General features: G+C 37.5%; 1 protein-coding gene across 1 annotated transcript in view; it reads right to left on the bottom strand.

Moving 5' to 3' along the window:
• TBC1D22A (TBC1 domain family member 22A) overlaps positions 1-26,774 on the bottom strand; it is a 179,427-nt gene that overhangs the window by 73,391 nt on the left and 79,262 nt on the right. Inside the window, exons 10-11 of the mRNA XM_054839726.1 lie at positions 22,353-22,428; positions 6,932-7,059 (exon numbers count right to left, since the gene is read on the bottom strand). Coding sequence (XP_054695701.1) covers positions 6,932-7,059; positions 22,353-22,428 — 204 coding nt within the window. The remainder of the gene's footprint in view (positions 1-6,931; positions 7,060-22,352; positions 22,429-26,774) is intronic.

Here is a 26,774-nt window from a genome sequence, read left to right as displayed (position 1 = left end):
AAGCTGTGAAGCAGGACACCAGGGCACTGCAAACAGTACCTATCTCACCTGCTTGTTTTGCGGTGTATCCAGTAAGCCTGAGCGTCTGACTCATTTAAGCTACATCAGCCTACTGGTGAGCTGGCAATACAGCAGTCTGCTAAGTGGTACTAAACAAAAAGGCTTTCTGGAAGGAGAAAATATTAGGCCGTACACTTGAACTCTAAACATTCACACGGCACATGCCACCATGTATTTAAATTTTAAAAACTAATATACATTGTTGCTACAATTTTTTTCATTTCTCTCTTTTTTTTTTTTTCTTCCCCCCTCCAAACAAGTTTTTAACTATGGAATTTGTGTAAGTCTCTCTTCTGCGAAGTATGGACAACTACAGAGTTACTTACACAAAGAAATCACTGCACAAAAGACAAAACAAAAAGGCAATTTACGTAACATCAGATCAAAAGGAAAGCACTGTAATGAAAAATACATGCACTCCATTCTACATGAAAAGTAAATAAAATGAAGTACTTATATGCCAATGAAAATTTTTATCCTATTTAAAACAGCACTCGTATCAGGATGATTTGATAACATTGTTAAAGACTTCCTTCCAGCTCCAAACTGCCCAGAAATCAAATGTAGTTTTGAACTCAATATTTGAGCAGTTTAAAAATACCGATAATTAAAACTAAACACTGTTCTGCTCTAAATATTGGTATACAAGCACTGACATTCAAGACCTGTATTGTCATTTCTAGTCGAGGATGAAGAGCTTATAATGGATGCCATCACTGTAATGGCATTGCTTCCTGACCCCCAACAGAGAAATATGCAGCTACATAAACACAGTGGATCTTAAAAGTGCCTTGAGGACAACACACATTTTAAGAAATAAAATAAACCAAAAGAATAACTTGATGCAAACTTCAATAAAATGGAACTGAAGCAAGGATTGTGAGGTTTTGATGGTAAACATTTAAAATATTTATCTAGAGTAGGACAGCACAGACACTAAGCATGGAGATATCCCCACCATTTCTAATGCAATATGTTGAATCTTTTAAGTCAGAGTTGAATCTTTTTAAGTTAGAAGCCAACAAAAGTCAGTTTCAAATACACAAAGCAATCTTTAAATTAGTGTCAAAACTCCCCTCTGGCAAGGAACAAATATAAAACTAACTTGCATTTCATCAGTCCACAGAAATACGTTAAACACGTATATATCCTGAATAATTCAGCCATCATGCTATCTCATTTTACCAATCCTTTATGGCAAAAAAGATGACAATATGTAAGATAAAAAGGCAAGAGATAATAAAAAGATAAAACCATGGTCTTATGTTACAGTATTTTGGTTTGTGGAATATTTCACACTTGACAAAGTCTATGAACTTTCATATTAATCAGTTCTACAGATTTAAAATGTGATTGTCTTGGGTGTAACTTAACAAGCAATTTCTATTTTGAAATAATTTACAAGGTATTTAAAGCATTTATCTTTAAAAAAAAAAAAAAAAACGAACAATAGCAAAGTCCAAATAGAGTAAAAAAGTGGGATAATTCACTTTCATTAAAATGCAATTCAGGTTAAAGAACAGACCAAACTAAATATTTATGCCTAAGAAGCTCTCACAACACATCCTTTGTAAGCAAGATGCATAATGTCTTTAATTTTTCTACTTTACAAAGTTCCACTACAGAAGACAGTGATGTATTTTAGTGGATTTCATAGATACAGTTACAGAATACCAGAGTATTACTTAAGTGAGGATTTAGGAACCTTTCCAAATTTCTCTCCCTCTCAACTTTAACTAGCTCAAGTCCAGGTATTTTGGATTATAAATTCAATTATTTACTTCACAAAGCCCAACATATTACTGGTTAATCCTAAATTAATCTTTGCTATCGTCCAGACCGAGGCACCAGTGGACATCATTTCAGTGTCAAATCCTACTCTCACTGAAGTCAACAGAAGAAATGCAACAGATTTTGAGCGACAGAATGCAGTTCTAAACTCCAGACAACAACAGTTATCTATCGCACTAGGAAATATATAACAGCAGACTATTTAAGTGTGCTGTCATTCCCTGAAAACACCGTGTTGCACTTCATGAGAAAATGAAGCCTGCTCTGAGAATAACCAATCTGGAATTTAAGCTGGAGACAGAACAATATTTATCTTTCCTCTGCAAACGGAGAAAAACGTGAAGCTCAGTCAGACGAGGCATTATTTCAGCTTTGATAAGGAGAAGGGAAGAGAAAGGAGACAAAACACTTTTTTCAGTGCAGACATCATCAGCAGGATCCTCTCTTTCAAGAGGCCACTGTTACCTAACCCTTGGGAAGGGAGGGAGGCCATCCGCCATCACTCTGGATTTCTGCAGGAAACGGGCAAGCCAGAACACACCCCTGGCACAGACATGAAGGAATCCGACAGTCCCGCCTGTCTTCCCCTCCTTCCACATGAAGGAATCTGTCTGTCCCACCTGTCCTGACCCTCCTCGGGCACTGCTCCTCAACCACGCCACACACGGGGGCTAGAGTCGCCTGTAAACAGTGCCTTGCAAAATGCCCCATCCCCTCCCAAGAGCCGTAAGGTAGGTGGAGTCTGAGGAAAAGCCCTCACATCAGCAGTGTGGGGATACCTGTAGTCCATGCTGTGGCGACATTACAACATGATTAGTCCACCATCCCTCTGAACTTATACTGCAGCTGAAGGCATTTATCTTTACAGTAGCTCAAGAATATCGGGGTGGGAGGGGGGGAAAGTCAGTGCATGCACATCCTGAGTAAAATAGTAGAAGACATAGGTATGGAAATCAAAGGAGAATCCCCATGTTTTCTTACATTCCTTTTTCAGGAGACATGAGGTAGCAAAAGCAAGCCTGATAACAGCATCATCAGCCTTTCAGTACTGTGATAACTTCCTTCTTCAAGAGATAGAGGAGCCAACGAGAAGAGGTGCCATGTGGGACCTTGTTCTCACCAACAAGGAGAGTGCACAGCAAGCTCACTACCCTGGATTTCAGGAGAGCACACTTTGGTCTCTTCAGGGACCTACTTGGTAGACTACCATGGGATAAAGCCCTGGAAGGAAGAGGGGCCCAAGACAGCTGGTTAGTATTCCAGGATCACCTCCTCCAAGCTCAGGAGTGATGCATCTCAACAAAGGGGAAGTCAGGTGAAAACACCAGGAGGCCTGCATGGATGAACAAGGAGCTCCTGGACAAACTCAAATACAAAAAGGAAGCCTACAGAGTGTGGAAGCAAGGACAGGTAGCCTGGGAGGAATACAGAGGACCTGTCCAAGCAGCCAGGGATCAGGTTAGGAAAGCTAAAGCCCTGAGAGAATTAAATCTGGCCAGGAATGTTAAAGACAACAAGAAAAGCTTCTATAAGTACATCAGTGATGAAAGGAAGACCAGGGAAAATATGGGCCCTCTCCAGAAGGAAACGGGAGGCCTGGATACCCAGGATATAGAGAAGGCTGAGGTACTCAACGATCTTTTTGCCTCAGTCTTCACCAGCAAGTGCTCTAGCCACATCACCCAAGTTGCAAAAGGCAAAGGCAGCGACTGGGAGAATGAAGAACTGCCCACTGTAGGAGAAGATCAGGTATGAGACCGTCTAAGGAACCTGAAGGTGCACAAGGCCATGGGACCTGCTGAGATGCATCCGCGGGTCCTGAGGGAACTGACGGATGAACTTGCTAAGCCACTATCCATCATATTTGAGAAATTGTGGCAGTCTGGTGAAGTTCCTGTTGACTGGAAAAGGGGAAACATAACCCCCATTTTTTAAAAAGGGAAAAAAAGAAAGACCCAGGGAACTACAGGCTGGTCAGTCTCACCTCTGTGCCCAGCAAGATCATGGAGCAGATCCTCCTGGAAACTATGCTCAGGCACATAGAAAATAGGGAGGTGACTGGTGACAGCCAACATGGCTTTACCAAGGGCAAATCATGCCTGACAAATTTGGTGACCTTCTACAACGGCTTGATGTCCAAGTGGAGACTAGAGACAAGTGGCATTCTTCAGGGGGTGGTATTGGGACCACTGCTATTTGACGTCTGTGTCGGTGACATGGACAGTGGGATTGAGTGCACCCTCAGCAAGTTTGCCAACTTTGTGTGATGCAGTCGACACACTGGAGGGAAGGGATGCCATCCAGAGGGACCTTGACAGGCTGGAGAGGTGGGCCCATGTGAACCGCATGAAGTTCAACAAGGCCAAGTGCAAGGTCCTGCACGTGGGTTGGCGCAATCCCAAGCACGACTATAGGCTGGGTGGAGAATGGGTTGAGAGCAGCCCTGAAGAGAAGGACTTCGGTGGACGAGAAGCTCAACATGAGCCGGCAATGTACGCTTGCAGCCCAGAAAGCCAACCGTACCCTGGGCTGCATCAAAAGAAGCATGACCAGCAGCCCCAGGGAGGGGATTCTCACCCCCTACTCCACTCGTGAGACCCCACCTGGAATACTGCGTCCAGCTCTGGGGTCTCCAATACAAGAAGGACATGGAGCTGTTGGAGTGAGTCCAGAGGAGGGCCACAAAGATGCTTAGAGGGCCTACAGGAAAGCTGGCAAGGGACTGTTTATCAGGAAGTGTAGTGACAGGACAAGGGGTAATGGGTTTAAGCTGAAGGAGGGTCGATTTAGATTAGATGTTAGAAAGAAATTCTTTACTGTGAGGGTGGTGAGGCACTGGAACAGGTTGCCCAGAGAGGTTGTGGATGCCCCATCCCTGGAAGTGTTCAAGGTCAGGTTGGATGGGGCTTTGGGCAACGTGGTCTAGTGGAGGGTGTCCCTGCCCATGGCAGGGGGGTTGGAACTAGATGATCTTTGAGGTCCCTTCCAACCCAAACCAATCTATGATTCTATGAATTCTTATCAGGTTATTAAGATCCATATTATTGGTTGATATTTGGTATAAGCACAACTGAAAGCTGATAAGCAGCTTGTGGAATTGCTTGAGGCTGTTTCAATACAGGGTTAGCAATAGGTGACTGTCTACATTAAGATATCCTTACTTGTTTTAAATACACTATTCACCAAGAAGTGCACATGGAACTGTCTGCTAAATAACAAAACTTAGAAAACAGTACAGATCTGCTGCACCTGCTGATTCAAAACAGAGAATTACTCTTCAAGCATATTTAATATACAAAAATAATCCCACTTAAGTATAAGAATGCAATTTAGGTATTTAGGTATAGGAAACTTTCACTTAAAAGATACACTTGGAAATCCCATGTAAATACATAAGTATTAAGCTTTTAAATACCACAGACATCTACTGCAATACAGCAGAATTTGCTCAAATTTTGAACTAAATAATCAGAACCACTTATTATGGATAAAGATCCCATTGAAGTGTAACCTGACATATGGCCTAGCAATGACAAATGCTGTCCTTTCAACATGGCAACAGTTAGTTTGAGAAATAACCACACGCTTGGTCTTCTAAAAGAAATTTCTCAACATTATCGTAGCATCATAGCTCACAGATGAGCTCAAAGTGAAGCTTTGACAAAAACAGTTATTCCTGGAACACATATGGGGGGGTTAGCTGGATTAAGAAAGAGCTTTTATATCATTGTAGCACATTGATGAGACTTATCATCAAGTACCAAATGCGGTGCTAGTGTTAGTATGGTAGAAAAAACCTTCAGGGGTTAGAAATGCTGCAGCAATAGCAACAAAAATTATTCAAAATGAGAAAAATTAGCTACAGTGAAACATTTAAATAGCTCAATCTTTCAGTTTCTCAGAAAGATCTCATAAAGAATACATATTTTTACTGGAAGAAAATGCCAGGTAATAACAGATATTAAAATGAGTAACAGATGTTAAAATGAGACAAAGGAGGTAAAAGGATCACAGATGGAAGCAATAGCCAAATTCAATTCAGAAATTTGTTGAAGATGAACAACCAAATAAAACCTGCAAGGGTACCACCTCTTAGGACAAATTAACAGTAGAAGTGATAAATCCTTCATTTCTTAACATATTCTTATCAGATTTGGATACCATTCTACAAAACACACTTCACTGAAACAACTTTGGACTCATTAAACGAATAGCAAGCAATTCTTAGACCTCTGATAAAGGCCTGGATAGATGGTCTAAGTGGACATTCTGGCATTAAAGTTTATGAAACTAACTAAACTTTGCTACACAATGAGCAGACGTAGAGACATTGATATTAAAAGATGTTATGTCCCTTTACAAGACATAAATTATAAGTTATTCCCATATTTACTAAACTAATTCATTTGAAAATTCTTAGAGAATTTAATTTTTTTTTGTTAGCTTTAACAACAAAGATAGTAGAAAAGAGTATATTGTTTAAATACATAGTTAAAAAATGTAACCAGAAGCAACTGGAACATCAAGTAACACAACTAAGAATGGGTAAACAGTTTTTCTCTGATATCAATTCCTTCACTTGACAGTCAGGCATGATATTATTGAGGAACAATAATTACCTCAACTAGAGGTCAGTAACATAAGGAGTTTTGTCTGGACAAACAATAAGACAGAAGACATAACAGAAGGTTGAATGCTGAGAAGCTAGTATTGGATTGAGTAGTTAAGCAGACAGGCAGTAAGAAGCCCAGAACTCAGAATCGAAGGAGGGCATTGATTAAGCACAATTCAATGTTTTGCTTCTCTGAAGAGACAGAATGGAGTATTGACATTAACCCATGCTTTAAGTGAGTGTTCATTTTAGTACTATAACTTATCATGACATCAAGTGCTTGGTTTTGAAGGGCAAGAAGACTGAAGACATTAAATGTTTCTAAGCAGTAACGATCCCTGAAGGCTTCTTCTCTTATTACGATGATTCTTAGATGGCAATAAAACGAAAGGCTTAAGAACAGACAGAAACATACTGGTATGTCTAAAACACACTACCACAGTTACGGAGGTTTAAAAAAGTACTTACTTGGTATGTGTCCCATAACCTGATGGTACACCGTAAAGGGACTTCTCTCATCAGCAAGTTATTCATCCAACGGAAAGCAAATTGCAAGTATTTCACCTCATGCTGATCCAAGTGCCTATGAACTTGTTCTGAAGACAGAATAAAAAAACATTTTACTGCAACTTTTCTGAAGTCCTTAGGTATCAAATGCACTGTTTGAAAAGATAAAATATTCCTCCAATCCCAAGCAACTAAAATGTGGTGGTGCATGCAAACTCTTACAACTGAATGAAAATCCCCAAAATAGAAATGACTGGTTAAATATTACATTGGATTTATTTTTCTGCCTCTGGATGGCTTAAACAACTGCTCCTAGTTGTGCTATCTTAAGAAAAGATAAAGGTCAGAGCTTTACAATATACCACAAAAAAAAATATACAAAGTTACAAAGTGAAGTGATTAGATACATATATCCTAACAAATTATTTGGGGCAAGAATACAAGAAACAAGGTTTGCAAATAACATAATGGCATCCAAAAATAAAGTGTTGGTAATAAAAAGGCGACAACATTAAATTAACAAGGCAAAGAAATATAAGGAAAGTACACATAAAGGTTGCATTCACTCGAGACAAAAAAAATACAAGATTAATGTGTAGGAAATACAGTGAGCAAATGTAAATAATTTGCAGCTTAAATAATTTCTTGGTACAACAAAGAAAGACAAATAAAACCCAGTACAAATCAATGGTTTCTAAAGCAGTACTTGCAGACACGGATGTTGTAGCATATTTACTGTTGAAAGCTGTGACAATCACTCGCACGGGTTATTGCTAGAGCTAATAAAACTAATCTACAACATGGCTTTTATATATTTAGAAGAATTTCCTCCAAAAAGGATCACAGACATTCTGTTAACACATTTTAGCTAACAGGCTCAAATATGACATTGGCATGGTGTAAATGACAACTACTGCAGAAATGCTAATGTCTTATTTTGGATAAATGTATGACAAGAATTCTTTGTTAAAGCCTAAACAAGACATTCCTACTGTCTGTCTTTATACAAATACATTCTTGGGAGATTTTGCTACCCAGATCACCCTTCATCTGCTTTCACAGAGGTGTATTATCAGGTAAGACAATGAGTACATGCTGACCTTCCAAATGTCACATTTCTCAAAAAGACCACAGAATCACAGAATGGTATGGGTTGGAAAGGACCTCTGGAGATCATCTAGTCCAAACCCGCCTGCTAAAAGAGGATCACCTACAGCAGGTTGCACAGGATCACGTCCAGGTGGGTTTTGAATATCTCCAGAGAAGGAGACTCCACAGCCTCTCTAGGCAGCCTGTTCCAGTGCTCAGTCACCCTCAGAATAAAGAAGTTTTTCCTCATATTGAGATGGAACTTCCTGTGTTCCAGTTTGTGCCCATCGCCCCTTGTCCTGTCACTGGGCACCACTAAAAAGAGTCTGGCCCCATCCTCTTGACACTCACCCTTTAGATATAAGTATTGATCAGATGCCCTCTCAGTCTTCTCCAGCCTAAACAGACCCAGCTCTCTCAGCCTTTCCTCATCAGAGAGATGCTCCAGTCCTCTCATCATCCTCATAGCCCTCTGCTGGACTCTCTCCAGTAGTTCCCTGTCTGTCTTGAACTGGGGAGACCAGAAATGGACACAGAACTCCAGATGTGGCCTCACTAGGGCAGAGTAGAAGGGGGAGGATAACCTCCCTTGACCAAAATCTAGAGATCTGAAGAGGCACTAAAATACTAAATGAACAACAACAACAAAAAATAATCTCAAGAGTATGGTAGCACTGTTGCAGGAAACATTACCTAAAGATTAAGGCAGCAGAAGTTAAATTATACTAAATTATAATATAGAGGGAAGTTATTAAAATAATTTTTTTTCTCAAGATCTATTTCGTGACTACATGAAAGTGTCAGCGAATATGATAACTTGCTTCAATATGGAAGCAAGAAGTAGCATTTTTTTAGATTTTAAAAACAACCAACAGTGAGCTTTTTTTAAGAATAAGACCAGTCACAACACATTACACCAAAGGTCAACCTATTACAACATCCCATCTCCAATAGTGTCTAAAAACAAATACCCGCGGAAATGTATGAAGCACTGGTATTCTCCGTGGCACTTCTCAGCCTCTCTCTATCTGTGGTTAAAGCACTCTTCAGCAGACCTGGTATCTATGTTCCTAAAGTCACATCCTTCTGTTACATAAATATAGACAAGTATATAAAACTCTTTATGCACAACTTAAAACTATCTGTTACTTCTCCTAGGAACTTTTTAAGTCACAGCCATATATAAAGACGTGTGAATCTTTAAATGATTCATTTCATTTCTAATGTCTAACGCTAACTATGTAAGCGGATACTTCTGCTGTGCAATAAACTGAACTGCTACTATGAGATGTGAAAAGGTAGAGAATGAGGGTGGGGAGATAATGATCCTGTGCTCTTGTAAGTGATCTCAAAGTGCTGGAAAATCCCTCTTCTTCTCAGTCATTATGTGTACAGGAGAAGTACTACAGCATTACCACTGTATACTGTGCCTACATATTGTCAATATTTCTAAAATTACATGAGAACTTTGTGATAATAGCCTCAGCCGTCCTGTCTCAAGACCCCATGACTAATCTTCCTTCCTATACAAACCAAATATCCTCCCATCACCTTCGCACCCTTCTTTCCCAGGCTTTCTGCAAAACTCATCAGCTGCCCCAGCTGGGAGAGAGACAACACTCAATATCAAAGCTAGTTCCGAGTTCTGCATAAAGTGAGCAACCTGTCCAAGTGCGACAAATATCTAGTCAGCACTCCAAACACAACAGCTGCCTGTTGGGCCTACTCTGCAGCCCTTCCTGAGCAGCACTGCTAATCTGGGTCACACTCTAATTTTTGTTTTTAAATAATCAACAAATGAGCTTTATAAAAGTTGAGGAATTCTGCACAGTGAAGACTTTTCTCCCTCTGTAAAATGCTGATGAAGCAAGTCCTCAGCTTGAAAAGTTATTGGAAGAAGACAGATGCAGTAACCACGTATGTTCTGCAACCTTAGAGAAACAGGTTTAAAAATGAAATTAGGCAGTTTATATGTAGAAGTCCACATTTTGACAACAGAATAAGCTTCAGAAGCCTCTGCATTTTCATTTTCCACACAGAGGCCTTGCATGCTTCTAACTTATTAAAAGATGGCATGGCATGGCACAGTTCAGTTGGAAGGGATCTACAACAATCATCTAGTCCAACTGCCTGACCAACTCAGGGCTAACCAAAAGTTAAAGCCTGTTATTAAGGGCATTGTCCAAACACGTCTTAAACACTGACAGGCTTGGGGCATTGATCACCTCTCTAGGAAGTCTGTTCCAGTGTTTGACCACCCTCTCGGTAAAGTGGTGCTTCCTAATGTCCAGTCTAAACCTCCCCTAGTGCAGCTTTGAATCATTCCCATAGGTCCTATCAATGGATACCATTGAGAAGAGATCAGCACCTTCCTCCCCACATCCCCTCCTCCAGAAGCTGTTGAGAGGGATGAGGTCACTCCTCATCCTCCTTTTCTCCAAACTAGACAAGCCCAGAGTCCTGAGCTGCTCCTCACAGGACATTCCTTCTAGCCCTTTCACCAGCTTTGTTGCCATCCTCTGGACACATTCAAGAACCTTCACAATCTTTTTAAACTGTGGGGCCCGGAATTCCACACAGCACACAAGGTGAGGCCACATCAATGTTAAATATACCATGATAATCACCTCTTTTGACCTACTGGTTATGCTGTATTTGATGCACCCCAGGATGCTGTTTGTCCTCTTGGCTGCCAGGGCACACTGCAGACTCCTGTTGAGCCTGCTGCCAACCAGCACCCCCAGATCCTTTTCTGCAGGGCTGCTCTCCAGCCACTCCTCTTCCAATCTATACTTGTGCCTGGTATTACTCCATCCCAGGTACAGAATCCAGCATTTCAACTTGTTAAATTTTCAAATGTTAAATAAATCACTGATGATTGCTCAATGCTCCAATCTATCCAGATCCCTCGGCAAGGCTTCTCGTCCCTCAAGAGAGTCAACAGCACCTCCCAGTTTGGTATCATCAGTAAACTTGCTAATGGTGTGTTCAACTCCTGCATTCAGATCATTGATAAATACATTGAATAGAACTGGCCCTAAATTGAGCCCTGAGGAACACCACTGGTGACTGGTCACCAGCCAGATGTAGCCCCATTCATCACAACCCTCTGAGTCCTGCCCTTAAGCCAATTCTTCATCCAGCACACCATTATTCAGTTAGTTATTCAGGACAAGTACAGAATTACTACCGTGTGTCTGCCTTCGCTCTAAGCAAATTTAGCTGCAAGTTAAATATATTGAAGTGAGGTGCTATGTTAAATTTATTTTTTGTCACATTTAGATACCTATATTGCAGACTATTATAATTAGATAATCCACTACATCAAGCAGGATGCAACAAAAGTCAGTTTTCTTTCTAACTGAAGCTACTAACTCGCAAACACTTTTGTTCTTCACACAGCAGAAACAAATTTAATTTGGTTGCTTGCAGCCATTGAAAGTAAGTAATGAAGAACAATAAATTGTGCCAGTTGTGATATTTCAACTACAGTTGTTAAGAGGCATAATGAATTTCTTGAAAGTTGCTTTCCAGTCTAAACAAGCTGAAAAATAGAGTACCACTGTGTATTGTATACAACTGATGCAAGACTGGAATAGAAGATGCATTGACTAAAAAAGCTGATTCTTCCTACTTTGTAAGTAATCATGAGTACAGGCTATTTTGCTGATAAAGGTAATTTGGACAGTTATAATCTAAATTTAAATTTTCCATTTCAATGAAAATAAGTACGTGTGTGCAATGAACAAGCAAGATATATAATTACTGTCAGCTTTCAGACTTCAAGTATTTTATAAAAAATACTTCTACTGCAGTTTCTGATAGTAAAATTATTTTAGTTTTTTAAAAAGATAGTCCTTTTATCAAAATTCAGAAGAAAAAAAAATTACATTTAATAAGTTTCCCAATACTTTCAATAAATCTATGTATAAAGTTTTGGTGAAGCAAGCCTTCTGATTAAAGTACGTTATACAAATGCATTCCAAAGTAGCATACCACCAGAAATATGTATTTTGTACACAAAAACCATTTACAACTATTTGTAATTTCATAAACGCACTTATTAGATATATTAGTTTGAATAATCGCATTTAGCCACTTTAAACAGATGCTTCTTACAGTAGAAAGACCTACATATATAAAATATTTATTGTTAATGTTTAATGTGAGCTTCACATGCTGTTTTACTGATTTCAGAATTCAAGTCGTATGTGACTACCAAATCACAAACTAAAGCCACAGGTAAGGACAGAAATAAGCTATACTAAAGCATGACTCAACTGCTGTCCTGACTGGGGGATACTGTCAGAATGAGTGTCTCGGAAAATTTAGATACAAGCAAAGAGGAACCACAAAATAATTGTAAAGTTATGCATGAATTGCTAAATTACAGTGGCACAGTATGGTGTCACCATATCCATCTGTGTAATTTATTTCTTCAGAATATTAGCCTTTTGGTGTTGACCTTTATTGAAAGATTCCTATCAACCCTATCAATCTTTTCTGACATTTGACATTACACCTAATTTTGGCACATTTGGAAAGTATTTAAAGGTCTTTTTTTTTTTTTTACTCATATTTTATACCCTGGGCACTTCATTTTTAACTCCATTTTATCAATATTTTATACATATTTCATTGTAAATATAAAAAGCACTAATTGTGTAAAAACTATCTGAAACGCAGTTAAGGTAAGAATCTCTGATAAATAGGCCTTTTAGTTCAACAAAAGGAAGGAAAGTGTTTATTTCTCATGAAGAGCCACACAATTCTACTTGAAGAGCATTCACTAGCTACAAGAGTAACTCCTCTGGTACCAATCCAAAATGAACAGTAAAATAATGAGCCAACCTTTGCCACAGAGACTTTTTGGCACTGCCATTTACATGTAGAGTGATGTTTCTGCATTGCTCCTTGATGTATGAAAACACGCTACAGAAATATGCTTGCTCTCCTGTTTTCCAACAGCACTCTAGCAGGATTATCTTCTTTCTGGACCATGCCAATAAAGGCAAGCATTATAGACTAATCACTCAGAGACTAATATAAAGGAGACAAGCTGAAGAAAGTAAACAGCATAAAGCACTGACTCATTTCAGAAAACAATTTCCATGGCTACTACAGATGAGAACCTTCACCGTCTAATTCTCTTCATTTTTTAATTAGTCACCTTGTTACTTTTAAAAGCACCTGACATTGCAAAAAAATAAACATCATAATCTATAAACTTAGAGATAAAACCACAGGTACCTAATAAGAAAGCATGACAACCAGAAGAACCATTGTTTCAAAACTTAAAACCCTTTCATTCTGAGATACATAGTTTCTTGCAGAATTAACATAGGAGTTTGTCTGTCTTTTAATTCTTTAATTACTCTTTTGGAAGGTTCCCTGTATGAAAATATGAATCTAACAACGACATGAAGTTTTTTAAAACAAGAAAAATATTTCTTTAGCAGGTAATAAACCCATGGAGGAACCCAGCGGAGACAGAACTACTATGCATAACTTCAGAGATACTCAAGGCCTTCAGTCACTACTTTATTAATGTTTTGGGGCTTTTTTCCTCAATTAACACTTGCTATTAAATAAAACTTAACATCTTTCCAGACACCTTTTGAAAAACTGTGTAAGACCAGTGTGATCCAAATTTCTCCTCCTGACTCCTCTCCACTAGTAAAAAAGATAAAAATCCAGCAAGTTTTCAGCTGCAGATTTTGACAGAAATTTGATAGAATTTGTTCTTTTCCTTAGGAAGCAGTTTTGAAAAAAATTAGTCAGTTTAATTTAAAATCCAGACACCTTTCATCCCATGTCAGGTCAAATGTCGTAAGAAATTATTGTTTATGACTTAACTCACTCAACCTGACAGTTAATAGTGATAATGAAGCTTCATAACATCAGTTATAGCAAATCCATATTTAGGGTTTTTTTAAATGTCCTATGACAAATAGTAAAAAAATTACAATGTTTGGCATTTCATTACCTCACAGTTGATCAGATTTCTCCCATATACTACCGTGCAAACATTGACTTTTTACTAGAGATATCAGATTATCAGTTGAATTTTGCCATTGATTATTAAAAGGACTATTTTTTTTTTTAAAATAACCCCACCTGGTTTTGTCTCAAATTCATTCACAAGAGAAATGCTTGCAAACCTGGAATTTGTCTGAGCATTAGATCAAAACCAGTAAGCTGCACTGCCACAATTTCTGTGATGTTGAGTAGGCAACAATGATGTTTTCCTCTTTGTGCAATATTGCAACTTCTAGACTATGGAAAAGTTTTCATGGCCCAGACCATTACAAGTGTGTTACGTAGAATCTAAGCAAATAGTATAAAGTAACATTTATTTTCCAGTTCCTTCGTAATGCTGTGACTTGACACTTGACTTACAGCTTCCAAGTACCAGTTTCCATCTATAAAACTTTAGTACTGTTTTCTTAACTGTGCAAAGCAACCAATCAACTAGATTTTATTCTACTTAATGCAATACTATAGAAGGCATTTATTTCTACTTAGCTGAACTTTCTAAAAGTGTGGGGTAGCTATTAAAAAAGACAGTACTGTAACACAAATAAACTAGATAACCTAGAGCTTACTAGAAATGGTGCTACCCACAAGGGTTGTCCCTGCAAGTTTGCACTCATGAGACCAGAACCTCCTGAAAAACAGTGACAGCCTAAGGTTCATCTCTGAGTTACCACAAACATTTGATATAATCAGTTTTCCTAAGCGTTTTCTGCAAGCTTCCAGATGTCCTTAGGGAACAAGCATCCCTTTGATCACATCAGCCCCCACATGGATATGGTCATCCATGCTTGTCTTTCATCATTGTGCAGCACATTTTGCTCCAGTCTAGACTCACAGACAGTTGATTAACACGAGCAGTTCATGCAACTGCATTCATTCAGTTAAGGACTCCACAACCAACATACCCACCACGAGCTCATGTACTACCCGTTCAGTCAATATAGTGACAAAATGTTGAAAACTTTTCTGCTATACTAGATTCTTTAAACATTGCAATTTGTTTAAAATTATCACTCCCACATACTGAACCTTGCTGTCCCAAACAAGGAACTTTGTCATCAGTAAATGACTGCTTGCTTTTTGAGTACTCTACCTACCAAAAGCAAATTTCATATTTCATTCTCTCTCTTCCTGAATAATTTCTACATCGTTCAAAGCCAGTATGTTTATGGGAGACAAAGGCAAGAGTTTGGAGTAAAATCTCAACACCAAATGTTGCCAGATGCAAATTAAGGCCTAAAAGTTCCAAACCTGAAAGGCAACTGTCAAGACTACAGCTTAGCAGTAAGTTATTAATAGTTATGTATATTAATTTTTATTAATATACTTTAATAACAAAAGAAGTTCTTGATGACTGAAAAAGACATTCAAAAGATCATAAATGTGCACCTGAAGATCTCATTATAATACACAACTCTGCTTCAAGTAATAGTAGCAATCCAAGTAAAAGATTTACATACTGATTATATCTTGTTCCAGAATTAGTTTGGTTTTTATACCTGGCTAAAATCTTCCATTGTAAGAATTATAATAAAAGCATTTTAAAGAAAATAAATTGAAAAGTCTTGTACAAAATGAAAAGATGACTGGCAGAAAACCAGAAATATTACCAATTATATTCTCCTCATGGCCTACAATTTAGAGATAATAGTGTATTTGAATCTAGCTCACTAAATGCACAGCTAGTAGTTATGACTGATAAATATCTTCTTCATACACAAAAGATACGGCCGATACTGCAATACTAAAAAGCCTAAGATGCTGATCCCATAGCAAAAGAAGAAAGTAGGGAAGGAGGGAAGACCTAGTTGCCTCAGGGAATCAACTGCAAGTAACAACTCTGTGGTATCCACTGCAAAATGGATAAAACTATGAGGAAAAACAGTAGTGATCAAGGAAGATCTACTGTTCTAGCTGAAAGTTAAAAACACACCCTGCTTCTCCAGGTGGAACTTGGACTTAATATTCAAAGTGCAACAAACAACGCTGAGAAATATGTTTGATGAGACACTTCTGCTCCCAGGTAGCATTAGTCTGACTTCTGTAGCCTGTTCTTCTAAATCATAACCATATGCATTCATAACAAGGTTTATGCCTAAAAAATTTTAAATTCCCCATCATGTTAAACTTCTTTTTTCTTCCTTTTTTTATGATTTGCCAGGAAAATAGTAAGTTTTGGCTACTTAAAAGTTAAAGTGCTTACAAATCTCAAGCATTTACAAACAATTTTACAGTCAGTCTCAACTCTTGCTAAGATCTCTGAACTCTGTAATAGCATACAAATATAATTTCCATGGTAAAACATGAAAATCTGATTTAAGAGAGATATTAAATAATTATAATGCCCAGTGAGCACCACTTAAGAGTGGATTAAAATATAATACAGTAATTACAGCCATAAAATCAGATAAAAAATAACTACTGGTGAGCTAAATAATATGACTTTGTTAAAAAGAAAAAAAGAGCTTTATGGCACAAATTAATTAAAACAATTATGAAATGCTTACAAGATTTTTAATCACTTCAGCGCCAAACTGACATATAAAGATGGACCAACACAGAAAGTCCTTATTAATTACTAATTTTCAACAGCAGAAATAAGGTCTAAATAAATTCTATTTTCATTTCCAATTCAAAATGCTCCCGCATGGCTAAAGAACACCAGTCTTTTCAACAATTACAATTAGAGTTCTTTTTTCCAGATACTTCAACACAATCCTAGTTCAAAATTATCGGTGTCAGTACAATGCTTTACAGTATAATTAAACATGAACATAATTTTGCACATACAATTAAGTATTCTTTAACCATACTTTAAAAAATCATTAGCATGATTGAATACATAACAAAGATTGATCAAATGTCACTTATTACCACAGTTTCATCATCAGTTCATTGTATGAACACCCAAGATGCAAATTAAAAACCAAATTAGTTAATCTATATCTGTCATGATATACTGAAGAGATCATTTGTTCTGTGGTTTCTTATTAACCAACAGTACGTTGTTTAATAAGAAGACATATTAGACTTGGTTGATATTTTAATTTTTTGAGATTCAGATTTTCTTAAACAAAAAAGCAAAACAATTTTTCTCTGCATTTTAAAAAGTTCAGTCAGCACAGAAACTGAATGTCCTTTAGAAACTATGGAAGTATCAAAACTACTCAATAGTTATCTCTAAGTACTTTTTGGGCTTAACTCATCATATGAAATTAAGTTCTGAGCAGAACCATAAAACATTTGTTTTGAAGCATTGGACACTTTTACGGGAATAGGCATCTTTATCTCTTGGGATGAGAACCTGCTGAACACCAAACACCAATGCAACGTTCAGAGGAGTAACTGTAGGAATCCCAAGCGAAGTCTGGACATCTGAAACTTCAGCAACCCAGAAAGAATACGCAGCTCTTACATCAACTCAGACATTAGAAAGGATAATTCCATCAACACTCATCTTGATGTAATGAAGGATGTTTTAGAAACATCTCCAATTAAATAAGAAACCATGATACATAAATATTAAGAATTACATCAACCAACTTTTTAGACACATCTACCGCAAAAATTTCAAGGCATTAGAAGTACACATAATGATGCAAGTAAATAAGCTCTTTCACTGTGGATAAACAAAAATACATATAAAAATGAAAGTTTTTTAATGGACTACATTTCATGAAAAACTTGGCCTGCACATACATAGACACAACGTATATATACAAGAGAGATTCATATTTTAAATCTCTATGTGCATAAATAACAAAAACATATGCAAAGTATAAATTTAAGGCCACGACATGAAAGCACTTTATTACAAGTACTTACCTGTGGTATTATTTACAGAACTGCAGAACTACAGAACTATTTTCCCAAACAATACTATGTAGTATCTAATAAAACTATCATTATTTAAAATAATTCAAATATAACTACTTTATGTCCATTTTAATATTGTGGAAAAAAATTACAATTTTGTCAAGAGAAAGGAAGGTATTTTTAGTGCAAAATTAAACCAGAAATTGTCCCAATTAAAATATCATATGTAAGAATACCTGTAGTAACTCTCCAAAACAGATGGCCAGAAGATGTATTCACAGTGGACACAGCAGAAATACTGAAATATTACTGAACCTTTGAAAAATGTAGCTAAATTTTAAATGAACTTCATAGAATCACAGATTGGTAGGGGTTGGAAGGCACCTCTGCAGATCATCCAAACCCACCTGCTAGAGCAGGATCACCTAGAGCAGGTTTCACAGGATCGTGTCCAGGTGGGTTTTGAGTATCTCCAGAGAAGGACACTCCACAGCCTCTCTAGGCAGCCTGTTCCAGTGCTCGGTCACCCTCAGAATAAAGAAGTTTTTCCTCATATTGAGATGGAACTTCCTGTGTTCCAGTTTGTGCCCGTTGCCCCTTGTCCTGTCACTGGGCACCACTGAAAAGAGTCTGGCCCCTTCCTCTAGACATCCACCCTTTAGATATTTACAAGCATTAATCAGATCCCCTCTCAGTCTTCTCTTCTCCAGGCTAAACAGACCCAGCTCTCTCAGCCTTTCCTCATCAGAGAGATGCTCCAGTCCCCTCATCATCCTCGTAGCCCTCCGCTGGACTCTCTCCAGTAGTCCCCTGTCTTTCTTGAACTGGGGAGCCCAGAAATGGACACAGTATGGGTTTTTCCTTATGGGAAAGTCAAAATACAGCATTCTTTTTATGTTCTTAGGTATTAGTCCATTACTTCCATTTTCAGAAGAAAGGAGAAAATATATAGCAACAGTGAAAGCTTTTTTTTTTGCTTTTTTTTTTTAAAGTAATTTTCTGCATTTTTATTTTTCCATTTCTTGTTACTAAGATTCAAGGGCCAATTCTACAATAAGATTGGTGATTACCAGTGCAAGAATCTGGAAAGGTAATAACGCAGAATTTATTTTACTACAATAACACATAAGCACAGATCAGGGTGTGCAGAACACAGATGCAAACCCCAAGAATTTTTCTGTAAAAGATGTAAAAACAATCTTCCTAAACTTGCCCTTACAGAAGATGCAGAATATTTATACTAAGTTGAGTTGTCACTACTACTTTTATAATTTATTGTAATGCTAATGAGAAGCTGACATAAATAACAATATGTTGATAACAGACTTTTTTTTTTCCCTAGGACTGTCTTCTTGCTAATTTAGAGAGAATGCCACACAATTTTAACATCTTTTACCAATGTTTATTGAAACCCAAGACTGCTTTTATCTACAAATGCTCAGCTTTCTCCAAATGGCTACCTCAAACTCTAATGTAATTACCAGATGTCTTATGGAAACTGAAGAAGCTGAGACTCTCCCAAGCATGAAACCAGCCAAATGCTAAACATCTGTAAATTATGGAAACATAAATCCTAAAGTAATTTTTACATTCCTATACCACGTTTCTTCTGCTTCATTTAGGCTTGAAAGCAAAGTGGAAGACAGCATGCCACTTGAGTGTGACCTTTTACAAACCACAAGAGATGGTTCATGATTTAGAGCAGAAAAGCTCTACTAACATTACAGGAAACAGAAAAGATAACTAGTTATAATAGATTCCTTATATTATTGAGCTATCTATTGATCCTCCCTCTCAATATTTTTTGTATAATTCCTAGAGCAACCTGAATGATGATGACACAGAAATAAATGAAATTAAATAACATTTTATCTTCAGATTCCATCTGGTCTATAACATTGTTCTATTAACAAACTCAAAAATTCCATTAAACAAATGATTCATCAAAATTATTGTCTCGAGTTTAAGCAGACTGCGATTATGATTAAATTAACGGAGTAGCTTGGCTGTTTGAAGTCGACTGAAATGTTCTGCAGTGTATGCACAAGGACAGTTACTTTGAGAAGAGTTGTGATCCATAAGATTCTCTTCAGCATGCAGTTACCCAGCATCAAGAAAATAATATGACACAGTAGCAACAGGAATATTATTTTCTTCCACGATAACCTTAATTAGCACTTTAGGATATCTACAGTAAATACAGATTGTGAGATTTCTTTTTAAAAACAAAAGTTACAGAATTCATATCAATCATACATTTCCCTTTAGCTACAGTACAGCAGACCCAGTATAAAGATAAAAAGACAAAAGCAAAAAGAAATGGAGAAGAGCAAAGCACAAAACCACATAATTTATTCAAACTACACTGTGTATCCATCAAAAAGCCAACCAGATCAGGATTCCTTACCTGAGGCATCCAAAAGTTTATGAAATGACAGTAGTACACATCCATCATTGCCTATCTAACAACTAAAGATTTATTTTAAGCTTACATGTACTCTGGTGTATTTTTCTGGCAAAAGAAAGTAACTGAGTGGACAGTCTTCTAGACAAAAAGAAACAGCCCTAAGAATATTGAAAATGTGTGCTTGCAGCCCAGAAAGCCAACCGTACCCTGGGCTGCATCGAAAGAAGCGTGACCAGCAGCCCCAGGGAGGGGATTCTCACCCCCTACTCCACTCGTGAGACCCCACCTGGAGTACTGCGTCCAGCTCTGGGGTCCCCAGTACAAGAAGGACATGGAGCTGTTGGAGCGAGCCCAGAGGAGGCCACAAAGATGCTCAGAGGGCTGGAGCACCTCTCCTATGAAGACAGGCTGAGAGAGTTGGGGTTGCTCAGCCTGAAGAAGAGAAGGCTCCGGGGAGACCATATAGCAGCCTTCCAGTACCTGAAGGGGCCTACAGGAAAGCTGGAGAGGGACTGTTTACAAGGGCATGTAATGACAGGACAAGGGATAATGGCCTTAAACTGAAGGCGGGGAGATTTAGATTAGATATGAGGAAGAAATTCTTCACTGTGAGGGTGGTGAGGCACTGAAACAGGTTGCCCAGAGAGGTTGTGGATGCCCCATCCCTGGAAGTGTTCAAGACCAGGTTGGATGGGGCTTTGGGCAACCTGGTCTAGTGGAGGGTGTCTCTGCTCATGGCAGGGATGATCTTTGAGGTCCCTTCCCACCCAAACCAGTCTATAATTCTATGAATATTGATATAAGCATAAAATGACATATAAAAAGTCACCCTGGAAGCAGATTATTTTTGAAGTAACAAAATACATTGCTTTAAAAATAATTTTAATATCAATATTTTGCTAGCCTAAATACAGAAGTATCCCCTTATATTTTTCATATTCATTTACATTTTAAGTAAAAAAATACATCTACAACAAAAAGTTTTACATACATTTACATTGATAGTGTAATATTACATAAATATCATTCTCCTGCACTTAGTTTTTGATCATTAGAAATACTGTAACATCCTAAAAGGGCATAAAGAGCATTATCAAATATTCAGGATGTAAATATGTGCAGGCTGAACCAAAATCTGCTATGGTAAGCACTGGCACAAGAAAAACTCACAGTATGCTTAATGAAAAGATGGAATTAATCTTTCCAAGAAGATAATCAAATATTAAGCTACACAAGAAATATTTTTCTATCTCATCATTGACAGGTTAGTGTTGCAAATATATGTCTGGTTCTGCTTGGCAACATTTTGTTAATACTCTGTTCATTAATTTAACAAACTATCAAGAGAGTATGTTTAGAATGGGCAAGCATTATCTCTTGCATTTCATTTAATTAAACTCTGTTCTAGCAATATGACAGTCAGCATTTCATGAAGGGAATTATTTTAAGGATGAAGGTAAGAAAATATTTCAAAGTGCCCTACTAAAACATGAAAGCATAATCTAAAATTACCCCTGCACACACTGTAATTTATCTATAATATTAAAGATGTTATTTCCAGAGTTCATAATTAATTGGATTCCACAGAGAAATTTTTCAGGCATTCCAGATAGCAAAACGATGCACAAAGGCACAAAACATAGTGCCGAAGGGCAACCATAAACAACCACTGTGACTTGCCCGAATTACAACAATCATTGAGCTTAATGTGAAATGAATACTGGCTGCCTTTTGTATGTGGTCATTACTCTGCTGCAAAGAAATTGCCATTGAATTTTGATTATATTGCCTTAATAAAAAGTAATGAAAGTGGCTCATGCTCTAGTGGCTTTCTTTTAAATGATACACGACATTGATCTTGCAAAGGCCAGTGTGCCACAAATTGATTGAGTATGACACCTCATCTGAGGAAGGCGATGTTACCCCACCATTGTAGGTAACTGCAGTGATGGTGGCTTGACTTCTTGCAAACATTTTAACTAAAGACTTCCAATGAAACATCACTTAGCAGTCAGGTTAGCTTTTAAGACTTACCATCGATCCGACTAACAAGTTCTTCTAACATTTTCACTTTCTTTTGAATTCCTGGCTGTGCAAACGTGTAGTTGTCCTGAAAAAGAAATAATATATAAGTTTGTGGGGAAAAAATGAAAAAAGTTTCTTTTCCTTCAATTACTTATCTCAATCCATGTATTCTTCTATGTTTTCTTAAGGTGTTTGTGTTTCATTTTTACATTTCCTAGGTATGCTTCTACAGTTAAGTAGTAAATCATCACATTGTATAGTCCTACTTCAAGTCCCTGACTCCAACAGCATACCCTATAGCTATTACTGCATCAATTGCTCTCTGCTTGCTAATCTAGTACCTCTGAAGCTACAGCTTTATTGCAGAAGTCAAAGTAGCTTTAAAGGCTGTCATCTTAAATGCCAAAGTGGCCACGTTAGAGATTTTTTAAGGTGATTTTTTTTCCTCATAAATTTACAGTTTTATCACAAATAATGAAGGAAATATGAAAATGTAGACCCTAATCAGTGACAGGATAAGAATTTGATCTTTAGAAGTTCATAATAATACCTTCCAGCAGCATAGGAAATCACAAGTCTATTTCAATGGAGTCATGACTGTTCTGAACCCAAGGTTACAGTTAGTATCATGAATCAAAATCTAACACACAAGCTATATAGCTAAAATGGCAGGGTATTTGCATGTATTTGAATGAATTAACTCTAACTGGATTTTTTATTTTTGGATTGCAGCTCTATAATATAGACTACAGTTTGAAATACATCTCCACTCTAACTCCAAATTGATCAGTGTTTTTAAATAAAGACATTATTTAAATACACAGCAATGTTTGAGTATTTGGTTGACAATTCCTCCACTCAACTCAGTCTGTTATGGTTTTCTATACAGAGAGATTCAAGAAAAGACAATTACTAATATCTGTTTTAAAAGAAAGTTGCTATGTAAAATTGTTTTCATGTAACCACTACCTACACAAAAAAACAGGGTAAAGGATTTTTTGCCTCAACTGCTATTGTTTGAATAATTATTTTATGAAAACCAGTTGGAGAGCTAAGCAACTATGCCAAAAATCATTCTAACAAAATTTTCATTGATGTTGGAATATTAATTTTTCTCAACTCAGTATCAAATTTTAACTTGGCCTTAAAGGGATGAGTATCAGTTTATTTTTAATTACAAAAAAAAAAGGCCATATTGACTTCATTGACTATATTTACATGGGGTTTTTTTTAATTTTGATTTGGTTTATGGAATTGAATTGCAATTTAATCTTCCAATTCCAGAAAACTGCCATAAAGTATGAAACCTAAAAGTTCATAAGGGAAAATTACACACTAATAATTCTGTTGGTTATAGTACCTCAGACAACAACAGTGATTTACAGTATCAAAAAGTTTATTATATGCTCTGATCACTTGTAACTGACCATAGTAGCTATTTAAAAAATTATAGCAGAGTTCTCTACTGGCCTAGCAATACCACTTGCAGAGTATTCGATATTAGAAATCAATGTATAAACCAAAACAGTGTTGACGAGGAAGCAAGAATAATTCTCTGAATTTTGGAATTTTCCACAGGAATCACCCACTAAAATAGGCAAACTTTTAATCTTGTTGGCGTTGTCTCTCAAACAGAACATGAGCATCCTCAGTAGTACAACAAAGTATCAAAACTGAAAGAATGGAAAGTCTCACACAGAGTTCAAATCTATCATCTTATTTCAGGGACAGAGAAACTGTCCCATGCACTGGGACAGTACCTTTTGTACAACTCTGACACACTCCTCTATTAGTTGTGTATCATATCCAGGAAACAGCATCTTTAGGAAATAGTACAATAATTTTTTTCTACAGAACTTACGCTACCAATGAAAACTATATTTTATATTTTTTTCAAATGTTTATATACTCTTCTATTTAAAGTTAACTGATATTTCTAGAAGTAGTACTGTACTCAAAGTACAGCAATATGATACTCAGTTATTTAACCTATAGCAGATCCTCTGTAAAAGTATCTTCACATATTTAACACTGAAAGTCAACACAGCGCTAAAACACTACTACTTCAATCATTAGTCTCACCCCAGGTGGTACAACTCCCAACTGTGATCTATGAATCTGAAACTGTTTTCTTTCTCAAATCATCATTTACTCCATGCACACCTGGAAATGCAAGGCAAAACTGCCATCTTGGGTTTGAAAACCGATCAGTTTGCTCTTCACTATATTTGATCTTTTGCTATTCATCTATTTTTTCTGTTCATTATTTCAGCTGCAGATGAACACAGCTGTCAGCCTCTCTCCTACTTGTGCTGACTCATCTAAGTGGAAAGATCTTTGTTGGCTTCTCCAGTCCTCTCTTCTAATTAAGCTACGCTGTACGTATTCCCTCCTATGACACTTGTAATTGACTTTCTGGAGTTTGTGAAACTGAGAGAAGGACTTTCTAAACATAAAAAGTATTCTGTTACCTACTATTCTTACTCCTTTTGTGCTTATAGGTGGAGGAAAAAGCTAGTAACACAGTTAAAGAAAAAACATGTCAAACTCATGAAATTTATGAATTATTCCTCAAGGCAATATAGAAGTACAGTGGTTAAGATTTTAATTCCTCTACCATACAATTTAATTAGTGATACCAGCTTCAAAATTTGACTCAACTTTACTCTTCTACCTCCTCCCCACCAAGTGGCACAGGGGGATGGGGGAATGGGGGTTGTGGTCAGTTCATAACACTTCATCTCTGCTGCTTCCCAGGGGCCACAGGTCCTGCCAGACACCCTGTGTGAGCTCCTCTCTGCGGGCCATAGCTCAGGAGCCTGCTCCAGCATGGGCCCTCCACAGGCCGCAGCCTCCATCAAGGCACATCCCCCGGCTCCGGCATGGGGTCCTCCATGGGCTGCAGGTGGATATCTGCTCCACCATCATCCTCTATGGGCTGCAAGGGGACAGCCCGCCTCGCCATGGTCTTCTCCAGGGGCTGCAGGGGAACCTCTGCTCCGGCTCCCAGAGCACCTCCTCCCCCTCCTTCTGCACTGACCTTGGTGTCTGCAGGGCTGTTTCTCTCACTTTTTCCTCGCTCCTCTCTCACAGCTGCTGTGCAGTATTTTTTACCCATTCTTAAGTACATTAGCACACATGCACCACCAACATCACCAATGAGCTCTGCTTTGGCTACCGACAGGTCCACCTTGTAGCTGGCTGGAACTGGTTCTGTCCAACATGGAGCCTCTTCTCACAGAAGACACCCCTGCAACTCCCATGCTACCAAAACCTTGTCACATAAATCCAATCCAAGTTCTCTGCTAACTTTTGAGAAAAAACCGTTCCAGTATTCCACTCTCCTGCCTATTTTCCCTCAGAATTGTGGGTCCTCACAGGAATGTTTCATTACTCATCCAGCAAATTTTTGTTACATTTCCTTATTTATTCCTTGTGTAACTTTGAGCATCGATATTAAGCAAAAGACAAAACTCTGAAAAAAGTAGTAAATAACTGAGAACAGGATTGTCTTGCCTCAACAGATCTTCAGTAAACAGTTAACATAAAATGCCTTGTATTTCTAACCACTGTTCTTGATGCTTTCTAGTTAGTATTCACACATGACAAAGTATGCATGAATACAATAGATCTATGATAAAAACAAAAATACATGCATTAGTGTGCAATATCTAAATTCCTTGATGTTCTGCTCAGATAGCGTCCAACTTTCAGTGAACTAAATTAACCTTCTTCACAGCTGAATAGTTATAATATCTAGTTCAGACTCTGACACATAATTAGTTTCACCTTACAATACAGGAGGTTAAGACTTTATAATGTCACAAGGGCTCAAAACTTGCCTCACTGAAATCCTTGTGTTAGTAGTCTGTACCTACTCTGTAGAGGCTAGTATAATCAACGCACTGCTCTGCAACTACAACTAGGTCTGTCAGGGCTTCTTCTCAAAAAAATAATCATTATAATTTAAAATAAAATATTTCAATTGTTGTCTTCACTAAACATGAAAATATGTATTACCTAATTCCTCACTTTTTTTTTATGGTTAGCGAACTTCTAAATGGAAGAAATTTGATTAGAAAGTGAAAATAAAGAAAAAATGCAGTGAACAAATTTAACAGAGACTATCCTCCCATACTCACAAAAAAAAAAAAAAAAGAGATGAGATCACAGTTTCTAAAAGCATGATTAACCACTGAGTATCAAATCCCATCCATAGTGCTAGCTCTATTCTGAATGTCGACAGTAAGATATAACTTGGAAAGGTGTTTACCTTGAAAATTAAGTCCTAGAGTAACATTTTCTGTGGATATACTGAGAAAGTGATATTGAGTGAACTAAGGATGGTCTTACTTGCATTCTTAATATCCTCCAAATGTTGCAGTATCTACACCATACACTGCTAGCATTTTTTATTTGTCTATCTGGAAC

The sequence above is a fragment of the Grus americana genome, chromosome 1, assembly GCF_028858705.1.
Source record: "Grus americana isolate bGruAme1 chromosome 1, bGruAme1.mat, whole genome shotgun sequence".
In the NCBI taxonomy this organism is placed as follows: domain Eukaryota; kingdom Metazoa; phylum Chordata; class Aves; order Gruiformes; family Gruidae; genus Grus; species Grus americana.
This window is presented reverse-complemented; position numbering and strand designations above follow the sequence as displayed.